We start from the raw sequence: 16,178 nt of genomic DNA, 5'->3' as shown, positions 1-16,178 counted from the left end.
ATATTAAGTGTATTGTTTATCAAATATATACATAGTAATGTAATATTCTTATTATCGTCATAGTAATCGTTTGATGTAAAATCATCCCGAGATATTTGCATAAAATAATAATAGTGCATTAACGCATTTACAATCTAAAGTTTTACGTTTAATCATTTCTAGTGTTATATAAATTATGTGGTCCATTAATAAGTTTTAAATGTATAGTAAATGCGTAACCATATATTTTTACAATACAATAGATTATCTTAGTAGTTATAGTATGTCATATTTCCAAAAAATATATTATAATTTTTATGTAATTTTAAACTATTAAACTAAAAATATTTAATCATAACAATTGATCATCACTATAATGTTTTTTATTCCAATGTTACTGTATGGTTAATTTAACATCTTAATTTAGCTTGCCATACTGCATTCTGGGATTAAAATCTCTGCAGTTTGAATTTTTTTTTCCACAAAAGATGTCAAGGAACAACAGATGAAAGGCAGATTTCTCATAACCCAATATAGCGATTGGCTATAGGGATGCACAGATATGGAATTTTGGAGGCAGATAGCCTCTCTATTAGCCTTAAATATAAATATTAATTAATCCATGAATAAAGCAACCAAATCTAACATTAACATTAACCAAAATTAACATTAACCATTAAACAAAATTAACATTAACCAAAAACTAAATTTTAATAAAATAATAGAGTTAGGCAGCAAGCATGTAGAGTGGTACAGCCAACAGAACTTATATAATTTATCAGCCTATATCAGTGGTTCTCAAACTGTGGTACGCGTACCACTAGTGGTAAGCGGGCTTCCTCCTAGTGGTACGCGGAGGAACCGCTGAATAATGAAAGAAACAATTAACACTTTTAATCCTTTAATGCCTAATATAACATCGATGTGATCAGCATTGGCTGTTTTGTGAAGCGTACGATCACAACGCTGTGCTTGGAGTGTTTATTTTAGTGCATTGTATCATAAGCTGCTATAAATCAGTTTCCGAAGTTTAAAGAGCCCATATTATACATGAAATAGGGTCATATCTTGGTTGTAAGGGTCTCCAACAACAGTCTAATATGCATGCAAGGTCAAAAAACACTTTCATGGTCTTATAATCTGCATTTATTTTTACCTAATTATCCCAGCGACTCCTGTATGAATCGTTCAGTGATTCATTTGTTCCCAAACCCCTCCTTAGCGCGAAGCTAATCTGCGCTGATTGGACCGATGACAGTCTGTCGCGATTGGTCGACTGCCTTCAGTCAGAGAGTGAAATGGCCAATAGCTAATCAGCAATTTAAAAAGTAATCACAGTTCATACACGCTAGATAGTGTAGGCGTGGATTTTAGCTGCCACACACACACAAACACACACACACACACCTCCAGACGAGAACGCTCCCGCTTCCGCCCGCACCCGCCAGGTTTTAGCCTTAGAACCCGCCCCGTATTCTGCCCGCCGCGCCCGATCCCGCTAAAGAGCGGGGGAGAACAAAACCGAAAATCTGTATAAACACACACACAGCACCAAGCATAAAGCTCTCGCTCGCTCTCTCTCTCTCTCTCTCTCTCTCTCTCTCTCTCTCTCTCTCTCTCTCTCTCTCTCTCTCTCTCTCTCTCTCTCTCTCTCTCTCTCTCTCTCTCTCTCTCTCTCTCTCTCTCTCTCTCTCTCATACGCGCGCGTGCGCACTAACACACAAGCACCAAGCGGACACATCTTTCTCTTTCTCAGGCAGCCCGCTCCCGTCCCAAATCAAACCCGTTACCGACCGCTCCGGCGATTTATTCGGAAATTTATTCCCGTGCCGCAGAAATCTGGCGCGGGGACAGCCGCGGGTATGCACACCTCTAACGTTACCACGGAGCTCCATAAACAAAGCAGCACGCGTCGCGTTTTTAACGTGACTTTGCACGCGATAAGAGAATATAGCCAGTTAACCTGATACAGTACACTCGGTTACAAGTAACAAATCACAACTAAATACATTTGCAAGCTAGAGTCAACGAGGCAACAACTTTAACCGCACGTACTTACACTTGAGAAATGGAAGAAACCCATCCTGATGTCCATCAGTAAGTTACTGATCCTTCCTTTAACAAACGCAGATGAAGTATTCTTTGTAGCATGTAGCTTCCAGAAGTTTCCAGTAGTTTCCAACTGCTTGGCTATAATGCTGAGGTTTCATCTTTGGGTAGAGACTCAATATATCCATCTGCAATGTCACTTCAATCGACCGGCATGTTTGTGTGCGTGTGTTTGTGGGTGTGTGTGTGTGTTTGTCTGGGTTACTGCGTCAGAGGGCGGGGCCTCAGGTTTGAAATCTCCCGGGTTTGCGCGTGCACGTGAAAAACTTTGTTTTGTTCGTACGTCATGGCGAAACACCTAATGAGTCGGTATCAAGGCGACTCGTTTGAAGCACTATGAATCGACTCTTTTATAGATGAATCAACAGTTTTAAACACTGTATTCTTACAGATTTAAGCCTTAGCTGGATACTTCACTTCACTTAGAGCTGTGTTACACACTACATGGAGGGGAATTTTCAAAAACCCATAATATGGGCTCTTTAAGAATTGATTCTGAAGCGTGATTTGACTGACATGAAAAGTAGCCAATCACAGTCGACCTTGTCTAGTTGCGTGAAACGTAAGGGCGGGACGAATGCTTTCTGTGTTGCAGAGACAGAAAAAACAACTTAAAAACAAATGTTTTGTTGGAATAATGCTTCTCGGATGTTTTCACTATCGAGATGTCTAGCGGAGTAATTAAACCGCGGACATATTTCCTGCCTTTTTGATGATCTACAAACACGTTTCGCTCTCCGACAGCGAGTCGACTCGCCTTTGACCTGTCACTCCTCTAATACATTCTGAATGGCGGCGCGGGAATGAAGGTATTGCGCAATAACTCATTTCTGCAAATGTGGCGAGTGCTTTATTTTAACACGAGAGCGCATTCATGTGCGCAAATCGCTAAAACAGATATGCGAGCTCTTAAATAGGCTTTTTTTTTTTTTTCAAATGAACTGCAAGTCCTCTCAGGATCGCCTGTGTGCTCAGATTGAATACAATCGCGATCTTTCCACTATTAAAGTAGACATTATTTATCTTTGTTCCTTGACTAAATTTAGTCAAAAGTATTCAAAGTAATCAAGTACTAAGAAATAGATTGATACATGATCGATGACAATGCTAATGGTCTTCTTATTTGGCTGTGTTGTGAAGTGAAACTTACTTTTAGCAAAGGTGTATTTTTTTCTTTTTTTCTTTACGACAAATTAATTATGCTGGAAATGTTTCTGGATGAGGTATTTGTGTGATTTACACATTTAGCTGTATTCTGATCTGTCCTAAAGCATTACAGGTCAAAGCAATCCATTGTTACTTATTGTTTATTTATCAAAATTAACAATAAGGCTCTTAAAGCACTGCTTTGATAAATGTAGTGTTGTCATATTTTAAATACCTCAAGTAAAATGAAGTCATTTGTTTTATTTTTTTTTACTGACAGTGTACTTGTATTTTTTTTTTAAAGTTTCTATTTAAGATTAGCTTAAATGTAAAATAAAATCTACATGTGATGTACAGCTTTTTAAGAAACAAATTTGCCATATTGTAAAGAAAAATAGTGTAAAATATGTAAATAAAAGGCTAAATTTAAATCTTTTTACCATATACTTCAATTAAACCTTTCAAAGCTTGTAAATATCGTTTAAAAAATTGGCAAAAAGTGTCTCTATGGCCTTAAAGATTATTTGGTAGTTTTGCCAGTGCTATTGAAAAAGATTAATTGTCATGAAAGGAAAAATCGACCATACTTTCTTTGTTAGTGCAATTTCCTATACATGTAGCTTTGGTATTTAAGCAATTAAACCATTCAATCAGGTTTCCACGTAAAAAAGTGATTTCATAATGAAAATCTGATTTTTTTTTTCAAAAGTAACCAACTAGTACTTTTTAAAAGAGTACTTTGTACTTTTACCTAATATTAATATTATTTACTAAAATTTGTGTTATTTTAGCTGTGTAATAGTATTTTTACTTGAGTACAAAAAAGATTTCTCAAGCATTTATTGCAGGTTCATTATATTATTAATAATATGATCAATAAATATTATTTTTTTATGTTTTTTATTTGTATCTATTCCTATGCAATGTTTTATGGGTTGCTGAGAATACTTTTCAGGTCTTCAATACATAGCATGTCAGTCTTGAAAAAAAATAATAGGTGCTGTAATTGATTTTTCATTAGGCTGTGCCTGTATGAACCCTGTCATATGTACATTTAACATATTTCAAGATTTGTCTGAAAGTGTAGGAATGTGACATATAGCCTATATTTATAAGGTCCGAGCAACATCTCCAGCTTTTGATGAATAGGCTACAATGAATAATTTAGATTTAAGTACAGCAGTTTTCTTTTTACTTTTTAAGAACAGCGCCATTTTTTAATGAACTTTTAAAAGCACATTTTAACAAAAACTTTTTTTTTTTAATCTGCAAGCACAGTTAATGTTCAGACTATTTCAAATGTTTAAAATGAATGATAATAATACATATTCTTAATAATAGGAATTAATCTGTATCGTTTTTAAACTGTGCACACCTGTAGCTGCTTAATTTGGCCTACGACGCTATTTTTTAATACTGGTTAAAAAATAGCGTCGTAAGGTGGTACTTGGAGAGACAATTTTTTTCTAAGGTGGTACTTGGTGAAAAAAGTTTGAGAACCACTGGCCTATATTATTGGCTTAATTTTGTTTTTGATAGTGTTAACATTAAAAATAGCACCTATCTGCTGATATCAATATGGCCACTGATATACACTTACCGGTTACTTTATTGCGTACACCTAATTAATACTGGGTTGGACCCCCTTTTGCCTTAAGAACTGCCTTAATCCTTCTAGGCATAGATTCAACAAGGTACTGGAAATATTCCTCAGAGATTTTGGTCCATATTGACATGATAGCATTACTCTACAGATTTGTCAGCTGCACATCCATGATACAAATCTCCCGTTTCACCACATCCCAAAGGAGCTCTATTGGATTGAGTTCTGGTGACTGTGAAGGGCATTTGTGTATAGTGAACTCATTGTCATGTTCAAGAAACCAGTCTGAGATTATTTATGCTTCATGACATGGTGCGTTATCTTGCTGGAAGTAGCCATCAGAAGATGAGTACACTGTGGTCATAAAAGGATGGACATGGTCAGCAACAGTACTCAGGTAGTATGGTGTTGGCACGATGCTCAATTGGTGCTAATGGCCCCAAAGTGTGCCAATAAAATATCCCCCACACTAGAGATCTACGCGGGACCAAATTTTGAATCCAGCTCCCGCCCGCACCCGCCAGGTTTTAGCCCGAACCCGACCGCTCCCGCTTATATTAAGAATTTATTGTCCCACTGCCCGACCCACCCCGTTTTCTGGCCGCCGCGCCCGATCCCGCTAAAGAGCGGGGGAGAACAAAACCGAAAATCCCCCAGCTATACAGTCCAGACAGCCAAGCTGTCTGTATAAACACACACACACAGCACCAAGCACACACACACAGACCAATCTCTCTCTCTCATACGCGCGCGCGCAGTATTACCTACCTACCTATTACCACTAATACCAAAAGGTTTTATATAAAGGTATATAAATACTGAGTCGCGCCAGCTCCGGGCCGCAGCGCGCATTACTCTCGGGGCGATTCCGGCGCGGATGCGGCAGCGTCGGCTCGCTTACGGCCGCCGCATCTGGCCCGATTGATTCGGGCCGGAATCGGGCAGTGAGTCCACAAGCATCCGGAGTCCGGCAGCCGGAGCCGGGCTGAGTGGTAAGTCTCCGGCAGGCGAGAATCTAGCCGGAACTGGCCCGAGTGTATTTTGCTATCTGGGAAAGCTCTCTCTCTCTCATTCGCGCGCGCGCACTAACATACACACACACAAGCACCAAGCACACACACAGGCAAAGCTCGCTCGCTCTCGCTCTCTCTCTCTCTCTCTCTCTCTCTCTCTCATTCGCATAGCAATATCTGCGATATTGCTAGACAGCCCGCTCCCGTCCCAAATTAAACCCGTTACCGACCGCTCCCGCGATTTATTCGGAAATTTATTCCCGCGCCGCAGAAATCTGGTCGGGTCCTGCGGCGCCCGCGGGAATGCAGACCTCTACCCCACACCAATACACCACCACAAGCCTGAACAGTTGATACGAGGCAGGATGGAGCTATGCTTTTATGTTGTCGAAGCCAAATTCTAACCCTACCATCCGAATGTTGTAGCAGAAATCAAGGCATATCAGACCAGGCATAGTTTTTCTAATCTTCTATTGTCCAATTTTGGTGAGCCTGTGTGAATTGTAGCCTCAGTTTCCTGTTCTTAGCTGACAGGAGTGGCACTGGTGTGTTCTTCTGCTGCTGTAACCCATCTGCCTCAAGGTTGGACATGTTGTTCATTCAGAGATGCTCCTCTGCAGACCTCGATTGTAATGAGTGGTAATTGTTGAGTTACTGTTGCCTTTCTATCAGCTGCAACCAGTCTGGGTATTCTCCTCTGACCTCTGGCATCAACAAGGCATTTATGCCCACAGAACTGCCACTCACTGGACAATTTCTTGTTTTCTGACCATTCTCTATAAAGCCTAAAGATGGTTGTGCGTGAAAATCCCAGCAGATCAGCAGTTTCTGAAATACTTAGACCAGCTCGTTTGGCACCAACAACCATGCTGCCTTCAAAGTCACTTAAATCACCTTTCTTTTGATTTGCACCTTTCCATTGTGTTGCTGCCATGTGAGTGGCTGATTGGAAATTTGTGTTAACGAGCAGTTGGACAGGTGTACCTACAAAAGTGGCCGGTGATTGCATCATGCATCTCCTAATTAGCTGATGCAAATAATCTCACAATCACTAAATGTTGGCCAATTAACCACCATAGTTGTAATTCATCAGTGTATATCAGTAGTCCACTAACTACTTTGCTGACTCTATTTAATGGAGAAAATAAAAAAATCAATACAGAAACATCTTTAGTTTTTATCACCAATGATTGTCATGTAACCATGGCTGCCGAGGCTAAGCAAGACAAACAGTGGCAGTAAAAACCAAATTTTCAGAGGCCTGCTTAGAATTACAAAAAGCCTTCTTTTAATGTGTTGACACTTATCGATACATAAGCAGGGCCGAGTAGCGACCTCAGAAGTTCTCAAGAGAAAACCCTCAGCGCATTGGCTAGGAAACATCATTATCTCTGTAGCCACCGCTTGACAACAGTCCCTAATAGCTTGCACAGAGCTAGCGCAAGGTCACGCTTGTCGCAGTGTGTTTTTCTGTGATGAAAGAGCGCTTTTGAGTGAGTCATCACAGGCGGACGCTGGAGGCTTATTTGCTGCTTTTTTCATAACTTCTCTATTCCCTTGAAGAGGAACTCTTACCCTAGTGTGGGAAACTTGAATCCCTGTATCTATGTATGTATACCTGTATGGATGGCTTGTTCATTCCCTTGATCGTGTGTTAACTTTAGAAGTGCACCGCATCTGATGACATCACTTCCCAGGGCCTTTACGGATAATGATGCTGGCAGTGGCTTTATTTGCATATGCCTCAAGCTAGCGTTGCGGTTTGGGCTTTGGTGGGATCGAGTGTGTTTTATCTGCTTTTGATGGGGGTCCATTTATAGAAGTTCCTCTGCACACACTTATGCCGTCGGCTTGTGCAGATTCAACAGGCCGCAGGTTGCATCTCTTACTGAAACATCTCATTATTGGCTAGCTTTGCTGTTAGCAACGCTTGGTCAGTGTCTGTGCTTATGTAACAGACCTTCTGTGTGTGCTCTCAGATGATTTTAATAAAAAATGAAGTGATATAGTAAACATTTAGGTCAAAAAACATCTGTTTTATTAACTTTAAGTATGTGCATTCTTAAAACATGACATAATAGCTCTGTTAGCAAACCTAGTAAGGACATAATCCACAGTGCATCAGGAAAGTATTCATAGCGCTTAAATTTTTCCACATTTTTTTAGGTTACTACCTTATTCCAAAATTGATTAAATTCCTTTATTTCCTCAACATTCTACACACATTACTCCATTATGACAATGTGAAAAAAAGATTTTTTAAGTTTTTTGCAAATTTAGTAAAAATAAAAAAGCAGAAAAATCACATGTACAGAAGTATTCACCGCCTATGCCGTGAAGCTCTAAATTGAGCTTAGGTACCTTCTGTTTCCACTGATTATTCTTAAAATGTTTAGCAGCTTAATTGAAGTTCACCTGTGGTAAATTTAGTTGATTGGACATGATTTGAAAAGGCATACACCGGTCTGTATAAGGTTCCAGGGTTGAAAATGCATGTCAAAACACACACCAAGCATGAAGACAAAGGAATTGTCTATAGACTTCCGAGACAGGATGGTCTCGAGGCACAAGGCTGTGGAAGGTTGCAGAAAAAAATTTCCGCTGCTCTGGATGTTCCTATGAGCACAGTGGCCTCCATCATCCTTAAGTGGAAAATGTTTGGAACCACAGAGACTCTTTCTAGTGCTGGCCGGCCATCTAAGCTGAGTTATACGGGGGAGAAGGGCCTTAGTCAGGAAGGTAATCAATAACCGGATGGTCACTGTCTGAGCTCCAACGTTCTTCTGTGGAGAGAGGAGAACCTTAGAGAAGGACAACCATCTGTGCAGCAAACCACCAATCAGGCCTGTAGGGTAGAGTGGCCAGATGGAAGCCACTCCCCGCCTGGAATTGGTCAAAAGGCATCTGAAGGACTCTAAGACCATAAGAAACAAACTTCACTGATCTAATGAGACTAAAATTGAACTCTTTGTGAGTGAATGTCAGGCGTTACATTTAGAGAAAACCAGGCACCGCTTATCACCAGGCCAATACTATGTCTACAGTGAAGCATGGTGGTGGCAGCACCATGCTGTGGGGATGTTTTTTCTGCTAATAAATGGAGTCTAATAATTCAGGGGGACTTTAACTGTATTCCCATTTAAAATAGGATAAATATATGAACGTGCAGTAGTGTTGTAAATTTCTGGGTGTCCACGTACAGCAATGATGCGGTCGTTCGTTTTGATTTGACAGAATGTTGAATGGACATGTCAGGAGAATTTTTTGCTTGATAGTCAAATTCTGTGTTTGCTGCAAGTGTGCTGTAAATTCTGCATAATTCGATGCTGCTCAGTAGAAATCCGCCTCTATTTGCACAATTGCATCGCTAACAGAATTAGCATATCTCAGTGAATGTTTCACTTTGACTATGGATTGATTGAGCCAATTTGGCCATTATCGGTAAGGGCCGAAGAAGGTAATTTGGCCAGGAGACCGAGGTTATACACATAAGCCGCCTTTCCACTGAACACGACATTTGGAATACGCCCCCTTGTGGCAGTCGCACAAAATTTTCATTTTTGATGTGCACCATGAGAGAAGGAGAGGAGAGGAGAGTTCTGGCAGTGTCCGAAATAAAGGATTGCAAAACCAAGACTCATTTTTTCTGTGCGTGCCATGGTTGAATGAATACTAGAAACTCATAGACCGTTAAAAATAATGGAAAGAATGTGGAGACAATATAAAAATATATATTTTTATTACTTTATTACTTACATTTATGAACAGAAATTTAGTTTTTTTTAATACAGACTTTTTCTGATTCAAAAAATAACCAAATAAAGTAGTATTTTTCATCTCGCGCTCACGGACCTGCTTGGACAACACTGAATACATCACATCCGGTTGGCCTGTCGCATATGGTCTAGTCGCAGGAGTTCAAATATTTCAATGGATCCGCAGCTCAATTCGGATCCAATTTTTCCGCATACGGAGATGATCGGACCTCCACGCAGCTCCCGGAGTACTCTCCTTTGGAAATGAATAATTTCCGGTCTGTCGCTTGTCGTGTGCAGTGGAAAGGAGGCTACACTCTTTACAAGAAGTGCCGTGGAATTTTTAATGACCACAGAGAGTCAGTACCTTAGTCCAACGTCTCATCCGAAAGATCTGAAAGCGCTCACTGACAGTAAAGCATCCCCCTTCACTTGGGGGACTACTGGGCATAAGGACTTACACAGACTGCAGGTTGAGCACCCTTCGTCGCTCTTACTAACAGCACATTTGGTGAAGGCTGCTATGGATTATATTTGTTATATATAAAAAATAAACGCTTATCTAGAATCCTAAAGACTTCAGATTCTAGTGTGCCTGTTGACCCAAGGGAGTGACAGCTACCTCATTCTCCTCTTGGTCACAGCACCAGTATAACCACTCCAGTTTTGTTCAGTCTGTGAGATTTGATCTGACATTTCTAAGTTGGGAAGCTGGCGCACTAAGGGCCTTGTGCAAGAAGGAGTGAGATTAACCAGTACAGCTCTTACTAGCTGCTCTACAGTTGTCTCGACCCCTTAAACTTTACTCTCAACAGGGTCACAGCACATGTGCAACCCCTTTGGATCAATTCACCTTATTAGAATCGAATTGCCATTTCTACTATGGAAGGCTGACACACTAAGAGGGAAAGAAAAGACTGAAGCCTCGAGTGGATTCTTGAAGCCAGGGAAATGATGAACAGATTTTACTTGTTGGCCTTCATTATACTCACTCCTCAAATCTCACTCCCAACAAGGTCACAGCTTCTGTGTAAGCCTTACATTTTCTGTTGCCCCCGTAGGGTTCAAAGCGGCGTTTTCAGCATGGTAGGCAGGCACACTAACAAGGACATTAAAGACTGCTGTCTCGAGTTTTTCTTTTGAGGCCAGCGAAATGAGGTTTATTGCAGAGCTCATATAGCCTCTGTTAATCTCTCTTCCCCCTTAAACCACACTCTTATCAGGGTCAGGTTACTGATCTAACACTTTTGAATCTATGGGTTTCGAATCTGCATTTTCATGGGATCCAAGTACACTAATATGGACACTAAAGATTGCAGCCTCTAGTGCAGGGGTGCTCAATCCTGTTCCTGAAAATCTACCTTTTTGCAGAGTTCAGCATCTTAACATACCAAGAGCTCCTTCAGATCTTACTTGGGCTGTTTCTCAATTCCAAGAGCGCTGAGAACGTGCTCGTGTTCATGTGGAGACCGTTTTTGCCAAGTTACCTCGGAAGAATGAACTCAGGAGACCGTGAGAACAAAGAACGCATCCTCTGAAAAATTAGATGTGTTTTTTCTGATGGTCACCTGACCTTCATGCGTTTTTAATGGAATTTTTTTTAACATTACAGCATTCATACAATGATTTATTGTTGTTTCTTAATTCCAAGAATGCTGAGAACGAACTTGTGTTCTTGTGGAGACCATTCTTGCCAACTTACCTCAGAAGAACGAACTCAGGAGACCATGAGAACAGAATGCATCCTCTGAGAAATGAGACGCGTTCTTCCTGATGGTCACATGGCCTTCATGCATTTGTAACAGAAATTTATTTGAACATTACAGCATTGATACAACAATTTATTGTTGTTACTGTTCACAATATATACTATGCATAAAGAGCGTTCAAATATACGTTGCACAATACAAATAAAACTAATTTTAATACGCATTTTAGCAAATAAACACCCTTAATGGGTTTATGCCTTTATAAGGATTTCCATGGTAATGTTTACTTTTAACGTTTCATGTAGGGACACCCCTAAGACAGATAAGTTATATCTCGAAACTTTAAAAATAAACCTGTAAAATGCTGCGCTTTCCACCTCCATTATTCAGCCGCAATGACTTCTGGCACTTCTAGAGCGAGTTTGGTTCTCAAGTCTACATCTATGCATCCTTGATATCAAGAATTCATCTGGGAACGTTCACATGTCCTCTGTTCTTGCGGTTTTGAATTTTGGAACTGAACTTTGGCAGCTTATGATGACATTACATGAGAACACGAGGACACAAGAATGCTGAAGAACACATATTGAGAAAAAGCCTTAGTTTCTTTTTGTTGTTTTTGATCAGGGTTGGAGCTGAACTCTGCAAGAAGGTTGATCTCCAGGAACAAAATTGGGCACACCTGCTCTAGTGCACGTCTTGAGACTAGGCTATAAGCTTGCACCAGTGGATTCTGAGTTGCTTAAACTGGAATGTAAAGTCCTATTTAGAGGCTTAGTTAATACTAGCTAATTTGTACTTACTATGTTTGCCGCACATGTTCTTAATCTGTGATACAAACAAAACTAAACACTTCTAGAATAAAAATTAAGCTTGCCTGCCACAGACAGACATTTGGCAGGACATCAAGCAAAAAGCTATGAGAAGAGGGAGTTGAAGGAAGTAAGAACTTGAGGCTCTTTATTATCAATCATAAGTTCATCAATGATGGGATTGGGAAGTGGGCCCACTAAGAAACACTCTAATCACTGCTCCCTTTACTGGGCAAGTATCTTTTGAGGCAAGGGCATTGAGGTTTACTTGCACACTTCTTACTAGTTGGCATCTGTTCAACACAGGCTCATTCTGAAAAGGTAGCCCTATATACATTTCTGGAGATTGCGAGTAATGAAGACATTGCTACGTCCAGCTGCATTTCATTTTTTTAAAAAATGATACGGGGCTGTATGACGCAGTTCCTTTTCGTGCTTACCAGCTGACCGCTTACCTCCGTATGAACGGCTTTTCCACTGTTACCATTTTGTACGGTAGCTCGACACGTATGTAGAGCGGAGTTGACCGCAACCATGGGGTGCAAGTCTGGTAAAAAAACAGTTTCAGAAAGCAGGTATGGCAAAAACAAAAGCTAAAAAATAAAATAAACAAGTAAATAACTGGGGGAGAATGTGGTAAAATAGGGAAAATGTGGTAAAAATCTGGAGGCTTTTCTTTTTCTGGATGGCTTTGGTAAACACTGTCAGTTGGGTTTAAGGAAGGGATTGAGCAGGTCAATCAATTCTTTTTATTGGTGCTATTTGTTGAGTTGAGTTTAAGGAAGGGGAAAGGTGGGGGATTAATTGGTCAGTCAGTAAGTCAATCAGTCAACAGCGTCCTATAGTGGATTTACAGCAGCATGCATGAATGGCACTCGCGAGAGAAATTTGAGATCAGAAAAAGCGTACACAATGGCCTCTGGTGGGTTTTCGAAAACAAAAACTGCAAAAAACAGTAGCTCCTGGGACATATTTTGCTTTCTCCAGAAATGTATATAGGGGTATGTAATCAGAATGTGCCTGGGTTGCATCTGTTATACTTATTACCGTACCAAAAACCTATTTCTGTCAAGGCATCAATGTTTTACATACCCCACAGTTTTTAATTCAGCATTTTTAGCATGTGAGGCAGGCGCACCAGCAAACATCATAAAGACCACAGTTTTACCCACTAACTAGGCTACAAATCCTTCATTATGCACCATTGGTTGCATATGTCACCAGAATCCAACTGCGTTCATTACGTACGAATGACTTGCAATTGCTTCCCCATTGCAAATCTCTCAGCATGATCGCCTGTTCAGAAGCCAGCATAATTATGTTTTGTAAGAGAACCAATATGCTTAATAATTAAGCTAATTTATGCGCATACGCACTCTGAACAAGTGGTAGATGTAAGAGCCATGACATAATGCACTTGGGAGTATGGCGCTTCATATTTTCTTTTAAACGCGCGTTTAGTATTCTCATTTTTTTCTTTATTTCTTCATCAGGTGATGTGATCGTCTACATCAATGACATCTGTGTTCTGGGCACCACCCATGCTGATGTGGTGAAGCTTTTCCAGTCGGTCCCCATTGGTCAGAGCGTCACCTTGGTATTGTGTCGAGGTTACCCGCTCCCATATGACCCAGAAGATCCTTCGGCAAGCTCCTCCATGCCCCCTTTGGGCCTGGTGGATCACCCGTTGCTGCTTAATGGAAGGAACAACTATGAAAATTATATGGAGTACATGTCTTTGACTGGCCGCTTGGTACCTGAGCATGGTGAGGGCCTCACCCCGCTTCCCCACCCAGGAGACACCCACCTGGATGGCTCACAACCTCCGTCCTTAACCACCCCAGGACCCCCACCTGACGACAGTGTCTCAATGGCATCATCCTCAGGAGCAACAGCCGGGGCTACGGTGGCCCCGGAGCTTCTGAGTCTCACTATAACCAAAGGTGCAGAGGGTTTCGGCTTTACCATAGCGGACAGTCCTACGGGGCAGAGAGTTAAACAGGTACGCTGAAATCCATAAGCAAACATTGTAATGTAGGGGTCTTCAGTTCAAACAAAATTTTGTCTATATATAGATCAGTGGAAGAAATAGAGGAAATAAATCAACTGGCATAAATGGCCAGTGTGTTTGTTTTTATGCAATTATGATAGATGAAGTGATTCTAATTAAATAAACTAGAGCCAGTTTATTCTTTTTCCAAACCATGTTTGTTTGTTTTTTTTTGGTCTTCTGTTGAACACAAAAGATATCTTAAAGAATGTTGATGTCAAGTAGCAATTCAGCTCCCTAGCCAGAAGGGTTCAGGAGGTTTTAAAGACCCACCCCCCACTGACAAAGTTCTAGAATTTGTCCCATACATGAGATTATTTGTGTTATTTGGACTGTTATGCTATCATAACTTATCAAAACTTCTGACCAAATACCAAATTCTGACTGAGGAAAGTTGAATGTGCTGGCCAGTTTTTTTATTTGCCTAAAGCTTGATTTATACTTTTGCCTGGCTTTGCATCACGCACCACTGCTGACTTAATTATTTCAATGATTATAAAGATATTTATAATCATTCAATACAAATTTTATCAAACTTTGATTCATCACTTGCTTTTGTTCATATCTTAGACAGTTTTACCTATTGAAGTTTATTAAAATATTAATGACAACAGAACATGGGTTGCTCTACAAATATATATTTTATGATGGCAAGAATAAAAGCAAAAAAAGCACACTTACTAAAAAAATACAAATTTTCTTTTTTTTTTTTTTTTTTAGATTTAGCCCACTCCACAATTCACACATTACTGTTCTATATTTATGCTAAAAAGCCAATAATGGTCCAACATTCCTGACTATTATCATCAACAAAGCCTAGAAACAGAGCATCAGTATACTGTAAACTGATAGGTTCAAATATTCCTTTCCAGTTATCAAAGAAATACTTCTTTGACTTCATTTTGTAACTGTTAAATAGTTTTAAATTCAAAATTTTAACAAATACATCAGTGTTAAACCTATGAATTGTGGAAAAACATTTTCTGTAATTGTGTACCTGGTGTCCACTTTTGCCATGACCTCTTTTGGTTTTAACAAACTTATCCTTCAGGTTTTTCCAATCCTTTAAACAAGCTGTCTGTATAAACACAAACACACACACACACACACACACACACACACACACACACACACACACACAAACACACACACACACACACACACACAAACATAGACAGCACCAAACAAGCAACACACAGCATCACGCTGCCTTTTATTCACACACATAAACACGCACATACACACACACACACACACACACACAGTTGTTAGACTGCCCGTTACCGACCGCTCCTGCGCTTTATTTGTAAAATTTATTCCCGTGCATCAAGAAATTTGGTCAGCTCCTGCAGTACAGCCGCGGGAATGCAGACCTCTATCCAGAAGCATCGCTGTAACAGCCAAGAGGAGAGAAAAGGTCACACCAGCAGGTCAAATGGGCCACAGAGTGAGAGAAAGAGAAAGAGAGAAATGGAGTTTACTTTCATTCTCTCAATCAAAGTAAAATACAGGCTTCTGCTGTAAGTGTTAGTGAAAGACTGCCCAGCAGTGAAATTGTGCACAGTTTTTAAGTTTTTTGAGTAGTTGGAGCTTTGTAAATACTCGCACTCGTCTCCCTCGCCATAGTAAGCTATGGTGATATAGTGCAAATGAGATAAATGACGTCAGTCATTACATTATAACTGGTTATGATTATTACTGAACCGATACCGAATTATCTGCATCTGCAACACGTTGCCAAAGAAACAATTCATTTTGACACCCTACTCCTTTCCCATGGCTGTTGCAATTTCTAGCCAAGAAATATTGGTCATCTGGTTATCTCTATGATCACGGATCATGAAGTTGTCTGTACAGGTGTACCTGTTTCAGACAAAATCTCTTCAAAGTGTTTCATACTCAAATCAAATGCGGTGCCATGCGCACTGTTCGCTCGAGTTTAAAAAAAAAATCATGCACTCTGCTGGATGTAATCATGTTGCGCACACCCAAAACGAACCTC

At 40.2% G+C, this 16,178-nt stretch overlaps 1 protein-coding gene across 25 annotated transcripts in view; it reads left to right on the top strand.

Moving 5' to 3' along the window:
• Window positions 1-16,178, top strand: part of magi2b (membrane associated guanylate kinase, WW and PDZ domain containing 2b) — a 251,798-nt gene that overhangs the window by 155,728 nt on the left and 79,892 nt on the right. For all 25 annotated transcript variants that reach the window (XR_015526470.1, XR_015526469.1, XR_015526471.1 and 22 more), the window contains exon 10: window positions 13,620-14,128. Coding sequence is in view for 19 of the 25 variants with exons in the window: in XM_087312249.1 (XP_087168375.1) it covers window positions 13,620-14,128 (509 nt within the window). In the remaining 6 variants the exon portion in view is untranslated. The remainder of the gene's footprint in view (window positions 1-13,619; window positions 14,129-16,178) is intronic.

The sequence above is a fragment of the Danio rerio genome, chromosome 25 (genome assembly GCF_052040795.2).
Source record: "Danio rerio strain M-AB ecotype USA chromosome 25, GRCz13ab, whole genome shotgun sequence".
NCBI classification, from domain to species: domain Eukaryota; kingdom Metazoa; phylum Chordata; class Actinopteri; order Cypriniformes; family Danionidae; genus Danio; species Danio rerio.
Note: the sequence above shows the minus strand (reverse complement) of the source record. Positions and strands in the feature narration are given on the sequence as shown.